Genomic DNA, 24,799 nt, shown 5'->3' on the forward strand with positions numbered 1-24,799 from the left:
TATGTATGTATGTATGTATGTATGTATATATATATGTATGTATGTATGTATGTATGTATGTATGTATGTATGTATGTATGTATGTATATATATATATATATATATATATATATATATATATATATATATATATGTATATGTGTGTGTTTGTGTGTGTGTGTATGGGTCACTCCAATGATTTGAGGAAACAATGCTTTCTCTATCTTTTTTTTTATTTTATTTTTTGCTGAATTGTAGTTTCCTCAAAAGATGTGATCAAAAATAGGCAATGTGTTGTCTTCTAGTGTAAGGCTGCATCCACCATAGAAAATGGTAAATAGTAAATGGACTTTACCAAATATGGCTGTATAGTACCTTTCATTATTACCAACTCAAAGCGCTTTACAACACAATCTGTGCCCTCATTTACCCATTCATACATCACTCTACTAAGTCTCTTCAAAACTAATCTGAACTAACTAAACTAATCTGAATCTGTAGAGACCTAGCAGTAGACCTGCTTTAATTCACATTCATAAACCGATGTGATACACATCAGAGGCAATGAGGGGTTTAGTGCCTTGCCCAGGGACACTTCAGCATGTGACTGCTGGTGGAATCGAACCCCCAACTCTCCCACTGGAGGACAACAGCTCTAACCACTCAGCCAAAGCCAACATTTTTCAGTCAGGTCATCTGGACAATTTCTTTTTTTGTGCTGAAACGTTTCGCCTTCTATCCGGAAGGCTTCATCAGTCAAGGAAACACACAACAAAACTGATTCTTCCCCCAACAGCTTACTCCAAAGTGGAACAAACCAGTTATGTTGGTGCTAAGATGGTCTCTTTGTCACGCCCCCTCCTCCATTGCTGGCCCTCTTCCTTGTTGACAGTCTTGTCAAACTGGTTGAAAACAACAAAGTCCATGCTCAATAATCCAGGTATACAATCCAACATTTTTCAGTCAGGTCATCTGGACAGTTTCTGATGAAGCCTTCCGGATCGAAGGTGAAGTGTTTCAGCACAAAAAAAGAAACTGTCCAGATGACCTGACTGAAAAATGTTGGATTGTATACCTGGATTATTGAGCATGGCCTTTGTTGTTCACTCAGCCATAGCTTCCCCATCCATATAAAAGTAGCCATAGGAAAGTCCTAGTCAGTTGTCATAAGAAAGGTCATTATCAAAATCTGGGTTTTCACATTAAAATCCAAGATGGCCACCACCATACAGTATATTGTCCCTGTCATTGAGCGAAGAGGGAGTATTGGAAACGCCATCTGTCCATCTGTATGTGCATGTTGTGAGCATGATAACTTGAAAAATAAGTTCATTCAACCTTTATTTATACATGTTAATCCCACTGAGCCTCGGGGACTTATTTGTTTGAACCTACTTCTAGTTTTGTGTGGATGCATCTAGGCATAAGAAGAGTCACTATCCAAAACTGTGTGCCCCATCAAAATCCAAGGTGGCCACTGTCATATAGAAACCGGCCACCCCCATCATTTGAGGAAACCATGCTTTCTAGTCATCAAAGTTTGTGTTCAATAATCCAGGTAAGGAAATCCAACACTTGGATTTCATTGTTGGATTTGGATTTGCTGAGCTTGTTGGATTTCTTTACCTGGATTGCTGAGCATGAACTTTGATGTCTTGAACCACTTTGGCTGTGGTTGCCTGGGAGGAGTCGACGGAGGAGAGGACAGCTCCCAGAAACCACCTTACCACCAGCAAACTGGTCGGCCCACTGCTTGGTGGGAAAAACAGTTTGTATGTGACTTCTCAGATTGATGAAGCCGTTCGGATGGAGCGTGAAACGTCTCTCAACGAAAAAAGGAACTGTCCAGATGACCTGACTGAACATTGTTGATATGCTTTCTAGTTTTTATATTGCTTAAAAGTATAGTTTCCTTAAACGATTGGGGTGGCTTGTGGGGTTGTAAAAGATTAAGCTATGATGGCCAAGGCCACCATTGGCCACCCCCTGACTCCGCCATTGCGCCTGATGATACATAATTGTTCCCTTCGTGTCCGTCCCTCTGCCTCAGAGAAACAAAAATAAAAATCCTTTCTCTCTTCTTATACACAGTGTAACTCCTACCCACTCGAATGTCTTACACTAAAATCATTAAGGTTTATTTGTATTAGCTGTTCAATTCCAGTCCAGATAAACACTCAGCTCAAAAACTACAAATATTCACTATTCAAATCCTTCAGTGATGGGGGACATCAGCGTAGCACTTGGTAACAAAATTTCACATTGCTCAGTGTACTTTGGAGGAACATATAGGGCACAGATGCTTTTGGTCTTCATGCCTGACCTAACTTCTATGTTTTTTGTTTTTTGTGTGTGTGTTTTTTACAGCAGACTAACTGCACGTGGCTTGGGATGTGACCACAATTTTTGACACACACAAACTGACATGCTGGCATACACAGGCAATGTACGTACATGCAGAACAACATTGCAACTTCAGTGATGTCTGCAGGGCCAGTGGTGTATGATGTCATCAGCCTGTCCTGTTTAGTTAGCGTGTTGGCGGATTCACAAATCTACAGCTCAGTGGAACGCAGGGCAGTGAAAACTGGCCCTATCCGGCCTACGCTGAATTTGCATTCTAGCCTACATCTCTCCTTCCTTTTGACACTCTTATATAAAATCATCCTTGAAAACATAAATGATAACAATGATCATCATTACTGTATGTCAGCACCCACTCTGACAATAGTGTGCTCCTAAATCCTTCTTAATGATTGTTCATTTGTTTTGCAATGCAGGATTTAAGAAAATTCTATCACGTTAAAAGATTAATGACCAAACAAGCAGGGTCAAATTAAACTGTGGTCTGCTTTGTACTCTGCTACAAATATGATGCATATTCTTACAGACTATGAGTGTGTGTGTGTGTGTGGGGGGGGGGGGGGGGGGGGGCAGTAACATTACAGAGACTCTCCCAACATTGTCTTTCTGCTCCAGTGGTTTCCCCTAGGCAAAGACTACCCACAATGCACTGCATTCATGTCAAAATGTCCATGCACCATGAAACTTTTTTTTTCTTTCTCGTCCTTTAACTCATTATTTTACTTTTTCACTGCTTTAACATTATTCTTTGATTCTGCTGTTAATAGAACGTATTCTAGGCTGACAGCTGAGTGAACATACAGTATTTATATTTGAAAAGCTTTTTAAACATCCAGTACAGTTTAGCAAAGATTATAATTCCTAAAACTGAATAATTACTCGTACCATTGCACTAATAAATATAGGAAAAGCCATAATTTCTTAAAAGGATCGTAAAGCAAAAATTAACATGAAGTAACATTTCACTTACTCAGATTTTCTATTTTTGCTCTTTCCAACAGTAAATGTATAATTCTTCTAAATATCAGTAGATATTTTAACTTTTGGAAGCAAAATGAAAATTACTGTTAGACACAGGTCAAAAACACTCATTGAAAACAAAAATTAGACATTTTATACTTAAATGAGTATCATCTTAACTTTACTTAAGTATTCTTAAGCTTTTGTAGAGAGGTATGAAATGCTTTAAATAGTTATAAAACTGTGTGTTCACAGTGCAAGCACCACTTGCATGTGTTAACTGCACTCATTTTACAAATGTAGCATTGTGGGGCTTTTGGATTCACCTACCATATTTTTTGCCCTAAAAGTTGCAGTTTTTTGCATAATTTGCATGCCCTGCAACTTACAGGCCAAAGCAACATATTTATGATTTTTTTCCCCCATATATATATAAACCATTTTTTTGTCTGAGATTTGGTCGTTTTCATTCATTTTGAATTTAAAAAAATGGAACACTTCCATTTTTCAGCCACTAGATGTCACCAGAGTAGTAAGGCATTATGTTGTATCATGTAATGGATAAAAGTGGCGATAATGACAAATTCTGAAAAGTTCAAGACAAAATCATCTGAACTTTATTTATTATACTTTATACTTTATTGTTTTTGTATTGATTTTTTTTTAATTGACCATTTCCTGGATTACTGAGAATCTTCACCAGCTATTAATGACACTATCAGCTTGCCGAAGCCTTTCACCTTCGTTCTGCTCGTTACTTGGAGCAACTGTCAAACTAGCTTCATTTTGCTGCACCGCCCCAACAAAATGCAGCTGATTTGACCATTGAAGTGGATTTATTAAGTAAAAGTTCAACTGAGACACACCTTTGCTATAATGTCGAGCAAACAAATAATTGTTTTTAAGTGTTAATCTTGTTAAATTCTTGTTAAAGTCCTCCCGTGCACGCTACTGCGGCCGCCAATTGGCAGCCAATCACTTTTTGGCACAACACTGGCCCACATTTCCGGGTTGTCAGCTGTGACGCATAATAGATGTGACGTATACGGCGAAGCAACATATTTATGGACTTTTCCACTTTATTAGACATATTTGGACTGATGCGACTTATAGGGCGCAGCGACATTTACGGCGGAAAAATACGGTACAAAAAAAGAAGCAAGACACAGAAGTTCATCTGGACCAGCCTTTAATCTGCACGGAGACCAATGTGCAGATAGTGTTTATCCATCCATCCATTATCTTTAGCAGCTTATTCCATTTTGGGTCACGGGGGTCGCTGGTGCCCATGTCCAGCAATCACTGTGCGAGAGGCATGGTACACCCTGGTCTGGTTGCAAGTCCATCACAGGGCCACATAGAGACAAACAACCATTCACTCTCTCACTCACACCTAGGGACAATTCAGAGTTACCAATCAGCCTAACATGCATGTTTTTGGTCTGTGGGAGGAAACCGGAGTACCCGGAGAAAACCCACGCATGTACGGAGAGAACATGCGAACTCCACCCAGAAAGGCCCCTGGACCGAGGTTTGAACCAAGGACCTGCTCGCTGAGAGGCAGCAGCTCTACCAGTTGCGCCACCGTGCTGCCCAGATAGTGTTTATAAAACTATATATTTAAGGACACATACTTTTAGAAGAAAATGCTTCTGCTGCTTGGTGTGCCTTTGCAGCAGCAAATATACAATTACAAAAGCTGCACTATTAGAGCATGTGGGCAGCAAGTGTTTCAGCTTAAAGAAGGGAAATACGTAGGGGGTGGACAACTGAAGAGCAGGAATATAAAGCATAGCCCTGTGAGGAAGAGAATACAGCAAGCTCTGACAGTGTAGAGAAGTGTTCAGCATGAAAGATGGAGAGAAAGAGTCACTTGAAGTCCTGCTTACCTGCAGCTATAGGGGATTTCCTCTCATCCAGAAGCTGAATGGCAGTACTTGCCAACACAACACTTTTGTTTTCTGATCCTACAAACGCCCCACACATGTAGGAGGATAAAACAGAATCAACACAAGCACACATACACACAGAGGGGTTAAAACCACAGACTTAAGTTCTTATTCTAGTTTTGAATTAAACAAAAAATGATTTGACCAAATAACTACTGCACATAAAAACCAAAGAGTGCTATTTCATAGCTAAAGCTACCAAGGTTCTTAAAGGAAGAGTGCATCAAATGCAAGCCAGGCAAGTAAATAAGAGGCTTTCAGATCACTTGTATTAGCTGGCACTAATGGAAAGCCTGCGGCTGAGAACAGATGAGAACAAATTCTTCCTTTGGAGGGCAGAGCATTTCTTAGAGACACTGTGAAAAACTAAATATATGTGAGATGCTTGTGGAAGTGCAACCTTTTACTGTATACTGTGTGTTTTGTGTTTGTGGCTGTGGTAAAAGGTGAGTTTCTTCTTATCATATTCCAAAATCCTATTTCAGCCCTTGGCAACAATCTCATTTACGTCTGTGCACAACAAATTTAACAATACACAGCCACGGAAGATTTAATGAAGATAGCAGAAAAAACACACATTTTTATAACTATGTTACATTTTACAATAAGATGTATGGTATATGATAAGATGTGATATTTAATGCCTTACAATACAATATATTTATTGTATTTGGAAAACTTGTTTTGTATAGACTAGTGCCTAAATAGCTGCCATTAAAAAAAAAAAGATTAAGATATAAAAAGTTTAGTAAGACTATCTTCCACAAAAGAAACATAATTCATTATTAAAGTGATAATAAATATACTGCACATGAAAAAATATCTAAAACCAAAGAACAGTTTAGCACAACCTGCACAACAGTACTAAAAGAGTTTTGGTTCAACTTGTTAAGTCTTTGCAGATAATTGCAATTAATTGAAGTTAGAGAAATTTAATGAATACAATGAGTAATTGTTACTTAATGCAACAATACACAATTTAAATATTTTTGCCAGTCTACATCCCTGTCTTAGAATTACTGTATTTTTCGCCATATAAATCACACCTTTTTGCATAAATTTGCAAGTCCTGTGAATTATACACCAATGCGACTAATCTACGTTTCCCCCCCCCATATTTATAAACCAATTTTTGGCTGAGATCTGACTATTTCATTCATTTTGACTTATTATTGAACACTACCATTTTCAGCTGCTAGAGGGCCCTCAAACAATATGGCAAACCAAGTGTCTCATTAATAGGTAAAAGTGGCTATTAATGAGACATTTGGCTTGCCATACCAATCCACCTTTGTCTCGATCCGGAACTCCTGGAGTAAAAATAAAATTGTCTGCATTTTGCCGCACCACACTGCGCCGCACCACACCGCGCTGCACCATATCGCGCCGCCCAGGTGAAATGCAGCTGATTTGAGCAATATAGTCCATTTATTAAGGAAAAGTTCAACTGAGACACACCTTTGCTATAATGTCGAGCAAACAAACAATTGTTTTTAAGTGTTAATCTAGTTAAATTATTGTTAGTCCTCCCGTGCATGCTCCCATGGCCACCATTTGGCAGCTAATTGATATTTGGCACAACACCGGCCCATGTTTCCAGGTGGTCAACGGTGATGCATAACAAACGTGATGCATCAGCGTTGACGCATAATGGATGTGACGTATACATCGAAGTGACTTCTTTATGATTTTTCCCACTTTATTAGACATTTTTGGACTGATGCAACTTATATGGTGGTGCGTCGTGTACGTCAACAAGTATGGTACTCTTGGATAACAAACAAATAACTGACCTGTGTTGAAAGGCAGAGAGTAGATGAAGGTTCCCGGAACTTGTTCGGCTGCTCTCTTGTACCACAGAGGAAAGTGATCGGCATTGAACACCCCCTCTTTGTCTTCAGCTGTTAGAAAGTCTCTTGGGGCAGACAGGAGACAATGATGAAATGATGCACACATAAAACAGTTACACTGAGCTGAAGAACAGTGAGCATCTGCAACATTTTACTTCAGCTCTTGTGTACACACTCATATTTTCAGTTTACTTACTGGTTCGTAAGCTCATCAGGCAACACAAACAGATTAATTCTGGACAGTCCAGTTCTTGTGCCCAGGTAGGCTATCTCCACACCTTTATCAGAATTCCTGAATAATGTGACAAACTCATTAAGTGACATCCCGTTGAAGACAACTCCCCAATTGGTACAAGCAAAATAAAGAAAACCGACTATTGCAAAATCTTTACATTTAGGGTGGCAATAATTTATTCATCGATCATCTAACAATGGTTGAGCCGAGTGGGTGACATACTCAGACTTATTGAGCACCAGGCTGGTCCAGTAGGCTTCCAGTGGAGCGGTCACCACTGCGTCAAAGAGAACCTCCTGAATCAGCTCTTTGTCACCTTCACATTTGACACATAAATTAGTGTTAATGACTCATTGGGGACAACTAAAAGTATGAGCCAAAACCCTTCAAAGCAAAAATACTAAACTTTAGAAGAGTAAACTTACACTGCAGATGAGGCTCATGTCCACTGAGGTGCAGTTTTATTGCTTCCATTTGAGAGAGATAACGGTGCTCAGGATGCTCGTCTGTGTTGCAGTATGTCCTATAGAATGGCAAAAGTTAGTTCTAGTTAGCTATGGTTAAGTTTCTTTTCAAATGTATTCCTAAGTGTGAACTATTTGCCTAAACTTGATATTACTATTCAGCACATGTCATACAATCAGTTTACTGTGTTTTCTTTCAGACAATATCTCACTGAGCTGCAACTGTTAGAGACTGGATGATGAGCAATATTCATAAAGGAGTCTCCAAAGTGTCTCACTTTATTTGCAGTGATTATAAAAATCCTTGTATGAGTTGCATCAGTTGCTCAGTTCAATTGTGAACATCCTCAAAAAAAAAAAATGTGAGATGGATTTTATTTTATTTTATACTCACAGAGGTATTCCAGGTGTCATAAAACTGTTAGAAACCCTTCTCAGTTCATTTTTCATACATTTTAGAGCACTGGGGCTGTAATTAGAAAATATCCAAGACTTGAACCGTTAATGCCCAAGTCTGAAAGATATGCTGCTAATGATTAATTAATAAAACAATGGTTCATAGCTGGTTTTTGTCTTTTCAAAATTGTACTCCAGTCGACTAAATCATAAACATGGAAGTAGATGTCAAGGTGAGTACAACGTGGGCTAAGATGAACAATGAAATGTGCACGGTCTAGAATAGTTTTGCAATCCATGCTTTCAAATATAGCCTGTGATTTTCCAAAATTGGCACCTCAGAACAAAGACAGATGGTTTGCTGGTCCCTTGGTACCAAAAACTGAAAAGTCATTAAAGACTGCAAGGAAAATGTCACTAATTATCTCACAAACTTCCTCAAACTTTTAGTTTGCCAACTAGTCTCTATAGTTACAGCTCAGTGTAATACTACCCTTAGAATGCACGTCTCTAATACAATAAAGTATTCAGTAAAACTAAGAGTTTCAAGGTGTTTTATTTTATTTTATTTACAAGCGTAGTTTGAAAAGCATGTTTTGTAATTCATTAGAATGTTGCTTCCTGACACAGGTCACCACAAATTGTGGTATATAAAATAATTTAATAAATTGACTGTACAATCTGGACTTAGTCCTAAAAGTTTACTTAAAGTGAGGATGGATTATATAGCATGATCATTATACTGTTACCATTCGTCTGCCAGTGCTACATCAGGATGCTCCAGGTCATGAAGTCCTGTAACAAAAAGGTATCTAAATGTCTCATAACAAATAAAAGTCTTCATTATTGAATCAGAACAGAGGCAGCCATTCTAATGCAGACTAACGTAAACACACGGGTTGAGAAATGTGTTTTTTGAATGGATGTGACAGGTCTGGTTAGATCAGGAGGAGCCAAGTCATGCTCAGAGAGCTCTACATGATGGACGTGCTTAAAGAAACGGACAGAGAAGGACGTGAACACAAACACCGCCACATGAATATTAACACCCATGAGGCTGAGCACTAAAATAAGCATATTAACTCTCAGAGTCACAGACAGACACTTCAAGACTGAAGTGTTTTTAAAAAATAAACTAAGGTTTCAGAAAAATGTCATATGTTTTTTTTTTTTTGTTTTTTTTTTCAGGCAAGCATGGCGTCTTCAGTTTCTGTAAATTATCATAAAAATTTCAGATCAGTGGCGCTTCCAGAATTTTTTTAATGAAGTGGCAATGTGGGGGCCACAGAACATCCTGGGGGGCACATCAAAACCAAAAACCATCAAAGAATTTCAGAAATTCCATTAAGTTGTTTTTGTAAAATAGTAATATGAAACCTTTGGCAATATGAAAGTAAATGATCTGTTCTTCTTTTACATCCAATAATATTGATTATGTGACGTAGAACAGAATTAAAAACATTTAGAGTTCCACAATAGTCTAATTTTAATATATTTTGTGTCTTTATATATACACCAATACTATATGTCGGTTTTACATTCAGCTTTTTTTACTTTTCCCAAAAAGAGTCAAATGCACATCTTTAATTTAAAATGGTACAATGAAGAAAACAAAACTAGCAAGATGCTTTCTAAAGTTTAAAGCCACCACTTCTGCTAGTTATTTAATTTAAAATAAAATAAAAAACTTGTTTTAAAGCTTGTCCTCATCTAAATTTACATTTTAAAAATAATGAATATAGCCTCCTGAGACCCTGCATCATAAAGTTGTGGACGTTGGTTTTAGTTCTCCTTATTCAAAAGAACAGAGTGTAGGTTTTATTTTAAAAGTAATAATGAATTAATTTAAATGAAATATATTTTCATATTTGTAACTCCAAAATTGCTAGGGAAAATAAAAAGAATGCACACCAAACAAATGCTTGAGACTAAAGCAGATAAAACTTTCTAGCCAATAGGGGCCAATGTGGGGACCTTGTTTTAAGGATGCCATTGCCCTTGTCTGACCCCTTCTTGGTAGCACCCCTGTTTTAGATAAGCCGCAGTTAGTGAAAAGTATTATTTTTTCACTAGTCACTGTTGTGCCAAAACGTTGCATCTCTGCTTTTTCATAGTTTTTATGCTTTTGTATGCCATATTTGGATTATTGAACATGGACTTTGTTGTTCATATTTGAGGAGTTTTCAGAACCCAAGGTGCAGACAAAATCCAAAAGGGCTCAAAGCTATGAAGAAAAACTGATTTAATAACAAATAAGACAACAAGATGACATGGCAGCAAATACATTTAGTGAATTATTCTCAGGTGAATTCATGTAAGGGGGCAAACATGACTGATTCTTGTAAATGCAAAGCACGGACAATGAAGTAACAGAATGACACAGAATTTAAAGGAACAACAACAAAGACCTGAGGAGAGACAGCGATGGTCAGGTGAGAGAGGCAGGGCAGGAGCAGACATGGAAAATACTTTGGAAAAACTAATAATCACGAGGGACTGAAAACACAAACCCAAACCAAAGCTCAAAGAACATAAAAACAGATTCTTCACATCATAAATCAACTCTACTGGTCATCCCTCATATTCCTCTGCAGTTTAATGAATGACTAACCTATGAAAAGTGTCTAAAAGAGCTTGTGAACTTATGACAACACTGTTCATTCAAAGAAAACTTTTCTTCATCTTCTGAAAAGTTATATTTTTGAAAATTCAGGGTTTCTGCCTGAGATCAACAATATTAAACAACCTGTAATGGAACTCAAGCTTGTTCTCTTTTAAATCGCATTACTGCAAAGAGAATTGTTTATATTTGTATTTCCTACATTTATAACTCTTGACAGAACAGCAACAGTAGAAATCACAGAGTATTATTAGCTTGGACTGTCAGGTAGAAGTTTTCTTGAAGAAGAAGTCAACAAGAAGTCCTAACGCAGGCAACAGCACATTCTTTCTGTCTTAAATCAACTCGGACCTCAAAAACTTCATAGCCGTTCATGTGAACACTATTCTATCAACTTTAAACCACTACCAGTTGTACATTTGGCATGTATTAACATAAAAGAGTGTATTTTTTACCACTGATTTTTATAGTAAGTTTGTATTTGAATTATATTTCATTTGCATTATCAATAATATCCCATGTAACAGAATGTAATAAATGACCAACCATAAAACCTCTGATATCTTTAAAGATGTTCAAGCAAACATGTCTTTATTTTTAAAACTCTCTTTTTCAACAATTTTTTTGGCCTACTAAATAAGTTTTTATTTTTTTATTTTTTATGGACCAGTATTGAATACAAACTGCTGAAGGTTTTTAATTAGTTTTAGAGTTAGGGTCAACTGACACCATCACAGCTAAAAAAAAGAAACATCTATTCAGGTGGAAGAAGTGAAACAAAAGTAGAAAAAATATATATTTAATAAGAAAAATATATCTCCTACCTTCCTCTACAGTAACATTTCCTCTGAAGCAAAAATTCCCATGACCTCTGGAAAGAGCTACGCCTAGACTGTAAGTGAATAAAGTGAAACATTTTTCTGCATCTTTAAAACTGATTTAGACAAATGTGTCTGTACTTCCTACCTGAATGGAGTCCCTTTGATGTCTGTGTAGTAGTAATCATTATGCAAAATCAGAACCCGTTTCTGAAATGAAAAAAAGAGTCATTAGAGCAGTCGTCCTCAAATGGAAGAGTTGGAGGTTCAATTCCACCAGCAGTCACGTGCTGAAATGTCTCTGGGCAAGACACTGAACCCCTCGTTGCCTCCGATTTGTGTCCATCAGTGTATGAATGTGATAAAGCACTTATTATTCTTTGTATAGATATAGTAAAGCTCCGTATTAACGGGTAAATGAGGTCATAGATTGTGTTGTAAAGAGCTTTGAGCTTCTTGATAAGATAGAAAGGTGCTATATAAGTACAGTCCATTTACCGTTAAGGAACTGATCTGATGAGATTCCTTATATTGTGGCTCCATCTAGTGGTACAGACAGTCACAATATGTAAAACTGCATCTGGATGTGTGTTTCGCAGTGTGAGTATTTGCATTAAGATTCTAAATATGAACATGTTTATACACTTAACCATGTCTCTGTGTGTAGTTTTGTATTTACATACTGAATACTTAATAACCAGATGAATGTAATGTGCCTCTCTAAGCTCTGAAAATGCAAAGTACCTACTCAGATTCAGACAAGCCCCCCACCCCTCTACCAACACACACACACACATAAAGAAACACATACACCTGGATGCCAGTCTACATCTGAGACAAGCGAGTGAATCATTGAGAGGCTGAATCTCCTGTATTCAGCAGCATGTGCTCGGTGGAGATAAGGGGCTCCCGCACAGGCAGAGCATGCCAAGCAAACTGAACAGGAGACAAAATCCACAAGTCAGAGCGGTGCATCGCTGTGCTGCAGGTTAACAACGCCTTGGACGAGTGGATTCTCGTGGCTGGGTATTTTCTCTCATACAGTACATGTTTTTGGGAGCAAAAAAAGAGACAGTTGTTTGATTGTTTTCTGTGTTATTTCTTGTCGCCTTACCCCTTTGTCGACACTCTTTGTCACCTCCATGGAGAAGGCTCCTGTTTTCCTGTTGACCATGGCATTTCTTAACTAAAAACATGAAGCAGACACAGACTCTTGTAGAACAGCTTGATTTTGGGAGAAGTACCGCGGTGGGGCTTAATGTGGATTTGCTGGCGTCTCACCGTGTCATCCTTATCCTCCCATTCCACCTCAGACAGATCCACACTGCTGTAATTCGGCTTTCTTCGCTTCTTTCCATCTCCGTACTGGACACAAAGCCCCATGCAAACAAAAGTCCAAAGATGAAAAATAAATGCGGAATAAAATATAATTTAGACTCTAATTACACTAAAGCTCCTTAAGGTTTCTGTCTTATATAATGTATCATACTTTAAAAATACTGGACAGTAAAAATCTACATCAGTTTAGACAACCTCAGTTTATATTTTATTACTTGGTAAGAATTTTCAATTAGTTAAATGGCAATTTAAATGTTACTGAGCACATGTGTTTCCTGCGTATAATACCTATTTGCAAACATTGACTTTGCCTGTTTTTATTGTCCTTTTTGAATCTTTTAGTTAATTTCCTGTGAACAGAATGATGGTTTTATTGTAGCTGTTATTCCAGACCAGAACCATCTGACCACAGAAAACACTCAGACAGGCTTGGTGAAACAATCAACCAACCACAGCCTTCCAATATGATCGAAACAGGAGTTACTTCACTCCTCACTGTCGGTCTCTGATTCAGGTGAACCCACGCGTGTTTAATGAGTGACGTAAAGAACTGGGCCCGGTCATTCATCCGAGTCTTTTGGGTGATCACTCAAGCATCCAGCTATCCATTATCTTCTACTGTCTTCTTCTTTTCTGCATCGAAGTGTCTGGCGCCCATGTCCAGCTATCACTGTACGAGAGGAGGGGGACAACACCATGGACAGGTCTCCAGTCCATCACAGAGACACATAGAGACAAACAATCATTCACTCTCTCACTCACACCTAGGGACAATTTAGAGTTACCAATCAGCCTAACATGCATGTTTTTGGTCTGTGGGAGGAAACTGGTGACCTGGAGAAAACCCACGCATGCACAAAAGAGAACATGCAAACTTGTGTGATTCATTTTCCATTCATAAAAAAGGTGTGATTTTTTCTTTGTTTATTTATTTAACTTGAATATAAATGCCACAAAAGATGTGTTAATACAACTGGGACCTGTTGTCTCCAGTGTGGTCAAAGTCTGGATGATGTATAACTTCAGGTTATATTATAATGTCAAGACACTTCACGTTTGCACCTCCCTTTAGAACTGGATTTTCCATTAAACGAATAAAAAATAGAATTTAATAATAATAATAATAATAATAATAATAACAATAAAAAAAAATAATACAGTGCAATGTGTTGTCATCATTGTATGTTCCCATACAAAGACGAAATTGGCTCTCTGCATTGAACCCATCACACCTGAGCTACACCCAGTTGGAGCAGTGGGCAGCTATGTAAGCACCCGGGGAGCAATTTGAGATTAAGTGTCCTGCTCAGCAACACCACGAGATGTGCAATGACTGGGAATCGAACCCAGGACCTTCGGGTCCTGAGTTGACTGCCCTGCCTCTACACTATTGATTTTTGATGAAAGCACTGCAGCGCTTCATTCAGCTCAACACTTTGACTGCACACTTAGTCCGATTGATCAGTTATAAACACTTATATAAAGGTAAAGTTTTGTTCTTATACCTATTTTCCGGCGTATAAGTTGCTCCCAAATATAAGTCGCATCAGTCAAAAAAAGCATCATGAAGAGGAAAAAACATATATGTCGCATTTATTATGTGCCACCACTGACTCGTCACATTTAGTATGCATTTATTTAATAGTCGAAACAGTTTCATTTCGCCTGGGCACTGCGACGCCATCCATCCATCCATCCATCCATCCAGCCATCCATCCATCGTGGCCGGAGCCGCTAGCTCTTCACTGTTCCTCTGCCTGCACCAGCTAAGGGAAGCGAACACGCACAAGAGGACTCACTGTTGCAGTTCTTTGAAATTTAAAGCATAAGTAAAAAATTGTGTTATGAGTATGGAAAAAACGACGACTATAAGTCGCTTCAGCGTATAAGTTGCAGGACTGACAAATCTATGTAAAAAACTGTGACTGAAACGCTGGAAAATACAGTAATTATGTTGATTGAGTTGTGTATGTGTCTATTTTATGTGTGTACGTTTAAATCTCAATTCTCCTTTATGTGTCAGTGAGGACATACTCCCACCCTTCATTAGCTGTTAAACACTCTTCATTAGCATCTTTAATTAGACACTAATAAACCATCTGTCTGTCTATTTGTTCATCGCCTCTTCTGTTCCTTTTACATTTTTCTCAATATTTACCCAGGGTTGTACAGCTTTTACTTCTTTACCCTCTCCTTCTCTCATGTTTAGCCCGTTCCCAGCCCTCCTCTGCTACCCTCTGTCTGTACACCAACTTCCTCCACTCTCTTGTGAGGGGAGTGGGACAATACAATAGAGTTAATCACAGCCATTCAGTAGCTGTATCTCAGTCTATTCAGGGAGCAGCAGAGGGCTGGAAAACACGCTCCTCATCTACATACAGACACACAACTAAAGACACTCGCACGACACAGCAAAGAACACCCACACGATTACACACCAGATTTCTGTGTGAAACTCATTCTTCAGTCTTTCTCTTTGTGAAAGCCAAATCAGTAATTTACTTGACAGGAAAAGCAGGGGGGAAAATGTGATACATTAGAATTTCAATTTTGTCATTCTTAAAAAAAAGATTCTTAGGATAATAAGGTTAACTTTTGGTTCAGCATCTCGGTGGTGCTGGAGGTACTCACAAGTGGTCGTAGATCTGGGTGGGTGAGGATGTAGCCATTGTTGGTGATTGCAAAGGCGTAGCCATGAATGCCAAGCTAGGATGAGAAGCAGAAACACCGACACACCGAAGTGGTTCGTTTCAGATCTTTTCCTAATTGTAAATCTGGGCTAATCAAGGCCCTTTGTCATTTTTCACATTTGGAATAATTGTTTTTATGATGAAGTTCAGATCAGGAACATTTCATTATTCATGTCTGGACAAATAAGACACTCAAATGCCAAAACCTGAAATCCAAACAATAAATAAACAAACAAACAAACAAACAATTAAATAAATAAATAATCAGAGCAAAGAATCTGGAAAGCCTGTGCAGTTTGTAATTCACCCACCCTGGTGAGTTGTCATCAGGAAATAGTTAAGGAAGGTGTTCAACATCCCTACAGAATTATAATTTATGGGTTTATAGGTTTAAGATTGTTAAAGCACTGTAAGTTTAGACTAAAACTGACAGCATCTTAAAGTGAAAAATAAAACTAAACAAGTGATTTTACACAGCAAAGACCCATTAAGATGGGCTTTGTGAAATATCAGAGCACAAGACTTAAAGTCTTAATGTGTGGAAGGTTATGTAAGATGCTCCATCATACCTATATTTGGAGAAAGTGATCTTTCAACCGTTACCTTATATTTGGGAATTGTTTTAAGCAGCTCAGAGACCGGCACATCTGTCCCAACCACGCCAAGCAGGATCCCATGGTTTCTCTACAAACACACATTTTAGAACTATTTACAGCTGTTTTGCTTGAAAAGTTACTCATACGATAAGTATACAGAGTACAGTATAATTTCATGAATATATGCTTTAATTTGTAGACTGAAATCAAACAAAAATTACTGTTTATAAAATACAAACAAATCCAAATGTTTCCCAATTTTTGAATTGGCACAAAGTTCTCATTGCATGTGTTTTACATAAATTATGGATTTTTGTTGGGGAAAAAAACCCAAAAAGTTTGCTAGATAGAAAAGTGAGACAATTAAATCTACAGCAGCAAGCATGCACTTACAGTCTCATTCTTTGTACTGAACACTGGCATTGCCACTGTGGTCATCAGAACTGGACTCTGACCGTCCTCCAACTGAGTGTGTCATAAGAAAATGATAAACGATGGGTTGCAAGTGAATAGAAATGACAAAACAAGAGATATGAGAAAGAAAAAAGACAAGGAAAAGTTAACAATGACATATATTGTAAGAGAAACTAACAAAATTTACCTCACATTTTCAGTGGCACCATGCAAAATATATGAAACCTCTTATATTGTCACAGCCACTGAGCCACTAGTTTTTTCAACCTGCATAAAATCTCCCTCTTAAGTTGTGAAGTGCATAGGATTTCTGAAGCTGTACTGGTCATATTATCTTCTTCAGGGACCTTCAAAACTTCCATGACATGTTTTATTCATGAACTTTATTTGCCTTAAAACGTGTTCAATCAGAGCCTGCCTTTGATCTCTTGCAGAACAAGCTTATCCGAAGGCAGTGCCTCCAGTAAGGATCTGGGTATCTTCATTCTCCAAAGACTGCTGGAATAATTATGATATTTATCTTTCCAGCAGCTGTCTGTATCTGATGACAGCACCCATGAGAGATAAAAGCTTGACTCTGCGATGAAGAGTCTGGAGAAAACTTAGTGCTCGACAAACAATGACCTTGTCCAGTCAGAAATGTTTCATCTGGTAATATAAAGGCAGATCTGGCAGACACTCATTAAGTTTACTTATTTATTTGTTTTTCAAAAAAACATAAATAATGTTTGAAAAATGCAAAATATATCCTAGAACAAAGTTAATATTGATTCATATTGAACTTACTGTACATCAATTGGCTCCCAATCTGCCTTTTTTGTTTTGGGACCTGTACCCCATTCAAGCACACTTCCAGTACAGTCTACTTTTTCATTGCACCGCTTTCTTTACAACCAGTAATAATAAGCAATGTCAGGACACTGTTAGCATTCATTCTGTCTTCCTAATCTATTGAGGAAAAGAGGATGGGTGAACTGTGTTCAGACAGCTGGTAATAGAAATCCAGGGAGAAGTATTGGACATCAAAGAGAAAACAAAGTACACCTAAGCACAGCTGTTCTAACAATGGATGGCTATGCTGCTGCAGAACATGATTCATCACAGGGCAGGAGAAATGAGCAAAGCATCTTCTAAAAATAATAATATATTTTCAAGCTGGGTCTATTAGATCATATATCACTAGACTGGCAAGAAACACCTTCACGGTGTGCTCCCTGCACATGGACATAAATCTGAGAAGGAATACATTCAGTAAAGTAACAATTGGTGAAAGTCAGGATTTTTTGGTTGCTTCTTCATGCACAGTAAATAATAGGAAATGGCTATAAAAAAGACCACAGGTAGTTTAAAGCATTCATATAAATTACAAATGATTCTCATTAAAGCCAGTACCTCAGTGGGTTTCAAAGGTTGACAACAAATTTTGAAAGGCTTTTGTGAGGGAGTTTTAGATTTGCACATGCACTTTCAGAGGCTCGCTATCTTGTTATTTGAATTATGAATATGCTCACAACATTCACAAACTAAAGTTTTTTTTCTTCAAAAGGGTGCAGGGTTATTGTGGATATTTCAAAATTTTGAACCATTTCTGCAATTCCAGACTGTAAAACACTGAAGGGGTCACCACAGTGAGCAAACGTGCGCAAAAAATAACATTTCTTTTAGCCGGATGCCCTTCCTCAAACAATCTGGGCTCAAACTTTCAGCCTCAAGTTTATAAGACTGCAACACTGACCATCGAGGACCCCCTCAAAGATCTGACCAAGCTGAGGGGAAATAACGTTATGATCATAATTTAAAAGTTGATCTAAATCTGCTTATCTTTATTTCTAAAGTGTACTTCAATAGATTTAACCGTAAATATGGAAGCATCTGTTAAGGTAGCTAAAAAGCAGGCCAAAGTGGGTACAATAATGTTGGAATAGGCAATGAATATTAGGCACAGTCTACATTATACTTTAGTAAACCACAAACACAACACTTGCAATTAAAATAAACTATGATTGTGAAAAATGTGGCTGCATGGCTCCGTGGTCACTTTGTCACAAACACTCAGACTTCTTTGAAACTGGAACTGAAAATTCACCCGATTATTTTACAGTTATGAGTCTAAACTGGTCACCAAAAACAGCCACACCCCAATGAGATACTTGCTTCAACTTCTGACAGAACAGAGCAGTTTTGTTCTCAGACAGACAGGTTATGTTAATCTTTTATATTTAAAACATTTTGCTTAGGAATAGAGAACGTCCTTCTGTTTTAAATTAAAGTTGGAAAAAACTACCATGCACTATTGCCCCTAAAGAAGTGTCCTGTATTTAAAACTTGACTTGTTACACTATTTGACCTATAGTGCAAGATTAGAACTCAGCACATATTTTGGGTAGATTGAATCATAATTGCTTTGTGGAATTATCTTTAGTCAGTAAGACCAGATGAAGTTAATGAGCGGTATGCCATTTCCCTTGAAATGGACCAGAGAAGAGAAAAGATTACTAACATAGACTTTTATGTACTTGACACCCTACTGATATAAACACCAATCCATTTATAGCCCTTGGAGAGCTCAGACACACCCCTGATCCGTGTTTGGTATCTCATAGAAAACCTCATGATCTAGGTTGCTGTAACAAATTGTCTGCTAGTAGATGAGGTGACCCATGTTGCCTTGGAGACAAGGTTTAATGATGATGGTCTGTGTAATCACTGGAGCCAAAACCCCTCCCTGTGGTATCCTGTAGGAGAGGCTAAAAACAAACTACACAGTGAACAGAGCTTTCATGAATCTAGAAAACAGTTTTTACTGTATCTATGTTTTAGTATCATTTGAGAAAAAAATATATCAACACTTTTCTATGGAGCAGAAGGATTTGTACTCATCAGTTATGACTCTGGTGTTAGTTTTGATCAGGATACGTGTTTAAACAGCCACATTAAAATAAGTTACCAGGACCGCTTTCCTCCACCTGCGTAATATGACTAAGATTAGAAACATCTTGTCCAAAAATGGTGCAGAAAAACTGGTTCACACATTTGTTACATCAAAGCTGGAATAGTGCAATTGTTTATTATCTGGGTGTCTAAAAATTTCTTTAAAATGCCTCATCCAAAATGCTGCTGCCAGAGTTTTTGTTGAGAGTTGATCATATTTCTCCTGTTTTAACTTCTCTCCATTTCCTCCCTGTTAAATTCAGAATATAATTCAAAATCTTACTTGTAACATACAAAGCTCTCAACAACCTAGATCCATCTGTTCTGATTCATGCTCAATAATCCAGGTAGAAAAATCCAACAAAGTAAGTTGGATCCTCTGATTCCAGGAACCATCTAAGCACCATCAAACTGGCTGACCCACTATGTGAAGGTGCTATTTATAAGACTCTTTGTTGAAACTCCTCGGACTGATAAAGTCTTTTGAATGACAGATGAAAGGTTAAAAAAAAAAAACTGCCCAGAGGACTTGACTTAACTTTATTGGATTAGCTCCATCTTATATTGCTGATCTTGTTGTTCAACATTTTCCAAACATAGTACTTATGTAGCACTTTCTATCTTATCAAGACACTCAAAGCTCTTTACAACACAATCTGTGCACTCATTTACCCATTCATACAGCCCTCTACTAGATCTGTACTAATAATAGTTAGTGCTTTATCACATTCATGCACTGATGGGACACAATCAGAGGCAATGCAGGGTTCAGTGCCTTGCCCAGTGACACTTCAGCATGTAATTGCTGGTAGAATCAAAACCCCACTCTCCCATTGGAGGATGACTGCTCTAACCACTCAGCCACAGCTGCTACAGAGCATGAAGTGAAGGGAAGGGAAGGGAAGGGAAGTTTTGAGATAGTCATTGTATGTTTCCATACAATGCAAAATTAGTTCTCTGCATTTAACCCATCACACATGGAATGCACCCATGTGAAGCAGTGGGCAGTTATGTAACTGCCCGGGGAGCGATTAGGTGTCTTGCTCAGAGACAGCCCGACATGTTGGGAATGACTGGGAGTCGAACTGCGGGTTTCTGGTCCGAGGTCAGCTGCCCTGCCTCTACACCATCTCGGCCCTCGTAGCTCTCTTAGCAGGTTTGCTTGTGGTTCCTAGAGTTTCCAAAAGTAAAATGGGGGCAGACCTTTCAGTTAACAGGCTCCTCTCTTGTGGAACCAACTTCCAGTAAATGTCTATGAGGCTGACACATTGTCTACTTTTAAGACTAGGCTCAAGTTTTCCTTTCTGATAAATCCTATAGTTGGGGTTGGCTTGGGTTTCCTGAGCTATCCCTTATTTATGCTGCTATAGGCTTAAATTGCTGGAGGACAAAAATACCTCATTCCCTCACTCTGCTGATGTCTTTACTTGTTTTACTTTACATGTTTGTAGTTGTAATTATTTATATCCTTAACATGCAATTTGTCTTTCTTCCAACAAAAAGTACACCTGAACCTGTCATTCTGTGTTTGCTTGTTTCTCCTTCCTGTCCTCTCAAACCCAGCCGGTTGAAGCAGATGGCAGATTGTCCTGAGCCTGCTTCTGCTGGAGGTTTCTTCCTGTTAAAAGGGAGTTTTATCTTTCCAATGTCTCCTTTGTGCTTGCTCAGGATGGGAGACTATGATGAAGTGAAGATTCAGCACAATCTGCTGGCTTCCTTAGATACAGAACTTTTACTAATTATTATGTATATAAATGTTTCTGTTCAGTGCCCTGACACAACTTCTGTTGTGATTTGATGCGATATAAATAAACTGAATTGAATTGAAATTGATGTTTCAGACTGATCACTGAGTTCATGATATGAAGGTTTCCCATGTCTGATCATTATACATTGGTCAGTTTTAATGCTTTTTGAAGTAACAGTCATGTTCTTTAAACTAAAAACCCCTTAATACAAGTCCACATCGTCCCCACTGTATACTATTCTTTTATTGATTCCTTACATTGTTTTTATATATAGCCTTCCCTATGCCTGTCCTAAAATAACCCCTTTGACACATTCCTCTCACCAGACCTTGCTCACATTGGCCCTGATCTTCACCATCAAATCATTTGACAGAGCACAGGAAGTAAAGCCAAATGAGCCAGAGAATGATGAATGAAGCTGGTGAGACAAATGGTTGGAGTGAGCACGCAGGGCCAGGAGAGGATGGGAGAGCCCTGATAAAAGGCAAGGAATGGACAAGGTGAAGCAAAGCAACAAATATAGACAATATGACAGATAAATTACTAGATGGCAGTGGGAAGGATGCAGATAGTAGAGAATAGATAGTATAATTCTACATTTGGAAAGATGATACATATGAGCTCAAAAACACAAATCTCAAATTATCATCACTTTTCTAACACAGAGCAACTCCAGGAGGTGCCAACATGTTATCTGACTTTGTGTCCAAGCTACAGTGCAAGTTTTTCTTTCATTTGCTATTCAAAATGTCCTTTAGTCTATGTGCTATAGTACTCAGGTCAAATTAGTAGAACAAAGTGATAATTTAGATATTTTTTAAGTGTGGTTTTGTGGAAAGTTTATGAAAATTTACTATGTTACATTTTGTATAAAACTCTTTCAGTGGCTTCAAGGAAGGAGGAAAAGAGTTAAATTCCGCAACTCCAGTGGTTTAGGGTCATGTTCAGAATTCAATTTAAAATCCTCATGTACACACTACTTTACTTACTTTACTTTATTGCCATTGCCATAATAACAACAGTTATGGATAGCAACAAAATCTTGATGGAGAAGCATACACCTACACATTAACAAATTAGCACAGTGGTGCAAAAGAACATTGCAAAGTTCTGAAGATCAATGTAAACACAGATAATACAACATCTAAGAAAAGGATAAAAGAAGGGAAGAACTGTAAACATCCAGATGTTGAAGGGGTAGTAGTTGGTTGCTGCAGCAATGCAATATCCATTTCACAGTGTCAGTGGTCCCTCGTTTATCACAGGTGTTTGGGACCACGCCCACCTGCGATAAGTGAAAAACCGCAAAGTAGGGATACAGTAGTCCAAGTTCAAGTTCAAGTTCAGTAAACGTTGTCATGACATGTGTCAGACTGTGATCACACTCATCACCCATTACTCCCAATCTCCCTCCTTAAATAAACAATTTAAATTTAAATACTGTAACATTTTAAATAAACAATCCATAGGTTGTTTATTTAAAATGTTACAGTATTTAAATTTAAATTGTAGAGAAGAGAAGTGCAGCAGGACATCAAAGGATGTAACGCAGCTTCAGCTTTGCAGGTGCATTCCTGGGGTTGCTGTTTCAAAGAGTGATTCTCACTTCATACGTGCTCAGGACTGGGGCAAGGTCCCTAGAGTGGCACTCAATGCCATCCACAACCTTGCCCCTCCTTATCTGTCCAATCTTCTGCGCATCACCACCCATGCCCGCTCCCTCCATTTTCCCTCTTCTATCCACCTCACTGTGCCCTTGGTCCACCTCAGCACCATGGGAAACTGGGCTTTTCCCCACTTTGCTCCCCAACTTTGGAATTATCTTCCTCGAAAAGTCACACAGACATAATATTGACTCTATTCCTACCTTCAAAACACAACTCAAAAATCATCTGTTCAAGTTAGCCTTCTCACTCTCATTCTTTAGCCATTTCTATTAGCTTTTAATTTGAGTATTTTTTATATTGTAATTTTGTATTGTATTGTTTTTAATTTTGTAAAGTGTCATTGGGTGTCTTGTAAGGTGCTAACAAATAAAATGCATTATTATAATAATTATTAAGATCTGACAAAACTAATATTAGTCATTTCAAAATCTGTCTACAACAGGTAAGATATTGGCTGTTCACAACCTTTTCACAGAACCCCACATCAAAAGATCTCAGCAGTCCCTTTTAAATACAAAGAAGCAGTGTCGAATCCTTGTTAATCCTAATTATGATATCCGAAAATGTGATATCCATTTTTTTGTGTTCTGCTGAGCCATTTTGATGTCAATCAGCACAGTTCTATCACATTAACGGTGCTTTGTAAGACAAACGCCTCCCAGCTCTCTAATGAGACAGTTCTGTGCTGAGCTCCTGCTGGCAGAGAGGCAGAGCACTCTTTTTGTTCATCACCATCATTGTTATGATTATAGAGCTGCTTATCTCAAGCCACATAGGATTCATAAATCATTCAAATCCACTGAAAACGATAAAATGCATCAGAACAGATCATCCCAACACAGTCATTAGGGACTATTGGATTTTCATCCGGAAGATGACAAAACAGCTTATTTGGGAAAATTCCACCAAAACAAATAACACAGACAATCTTGTTTCCACACTGAAATTACACAGACCAAAGAGCAAAATGTAACCTCATACTTGACACACATGATCACACCACCAGCCTGGAGAGATAGACTAGCAAAGCACGGCTAACTTCACATCACAACTGATGAATGAGTGTGTGTGCACAGATGTGCGACTTTCTTTAATCAGACATGCAGAGCGGCGCAACACACCCAAAAAACGATGAGGCGTGAACTGAGTCAGGAAGTTGACGAACAGCATACAAATGTCAAACGAGATAATGTGAGTCTGATAGTTACCTCGGAGATTGGCTTCTTCTGACACATATCACAAATCAAAACACACATGCACATGAAATGCACATCAACGCACAGCAGCCTTAAACAAAACGCAACAATGCGATGGCCTCAAATGAGATTATTTTACCTTTTGTGCTTGGGGGAGCTAAAGAGGGCAGTTTAAAGAGGGGGAGAAGGGGAGGAGTGCAGAGAAAAGGTCAATACATCTGTGGAAAAGTGTCAGAAAGCTCTCCAGTGATGGGATGGCAAAGGCTGCACAACATCTATTAGTTCTGACAAAAACTCAAAATGTGTCATTTGGTCAAGAAAGAACATTTGGGTCAGTAGGGTATGGGAAATAAATCAACTCATAGTGCTTCTTATGTTAATAAGTTTTATTTTCATAGATGATAATAAGTACAAAGAAAAGAAAATGAAGATGGGAATGTATTAAAAAATTAGGCACATTGGGAGAAAAATGATGTTTTTATGATATGTGTTTTTTTTTATGTTTTCTGGCAGAAAGGCAGTTCCTTTGAATACTTTAATAAGACTCATTTTCTAAATCTATAAACTGCTGAGAGCATATGCTT

At 38.1% G+C, this 24,799-nt stretch overlaps 1 protein-coding gene across 1 annotated transcript in view; it reads right to left on the reverse strand.

The window, feature by feature from the left end:
• LOC119417259 (voltage-dependent calcium channel subunit alpha-2/delta-3) overlaps window positions 1-24,799 on the reverse strand; it is a 133,575-nt gene that overhangs the window by 18,701 nt on the left and 90,075 nt on the right. Inside the window, exons 11-24 of the mRNA XM_037684470.1 lie at window positions 24,355-24,372; window positions 16,653-16,724; window positions 16,267-16,347; window positions 15,605-15,679; window positions 12,917-13,000; window positions 12,750-12,821; window positions 11,784-11,845; window positions 11,642-11,709; window positions 8,947-8,992; window positions 7,763-7,860; window positions 7,560-7,653; window positions 7,299-7,394; window positions 7,046-7,167; window positions 5,193-5,270 (exon numbers count right to left, since the gene is read on the reverse strand). Coding sequence (XP_037540398.1) covers window positions 5,193-5,270; window positions 7,046-7,167; window positions 7,299-7,394; window positions 7,560-7,653; window positions 7,763-7,860; window positions 8,947-8,992; window positions 11,642-11,709; window positions 11,784-11,845; window positions 12,750-12,821; window positions 12,917-13,000; window positions 15,605-15,679; window positions 16,267-16,347; window positions 16,653-16,724; window positions 24,355-24,372 — 1,066 coding nt within the window. The remainder of the gene's footprint in view (window positions 1-5,192; window positions 5,271-7,045; window positions 7,168-7,298; window positions 7,395-7,559; window positions 7,654-7,762; window positions 7,861-8,946; window positions 8,993-11,641; window positions 11,710-11,783; window positions 11,846-12,749; window positions 12,822-12,916; window positions 13,001-15,604; window positions 15,680-16,266; window positions 16,348-16,652; window positions 16,725-24,354; window positions 24,373-24,799) is intronic.

The sequence above is a fragment of the Nematolebias whitei genome, chromosome 11 (genome assembly GCF_014905685.2).
Source record: "Nematolebias whitei isolate Nwh7 chromosome 11, NemWhi1, whole genome shotgun sequence".
In the NCBI taxonomy this organism is placed as follows: Eukaryota; Metazoa; Chordata; class Actinopteri; order Cyprinodontiformes; family Rivulidae; genus Nematolebias; species Nematolebias whitei.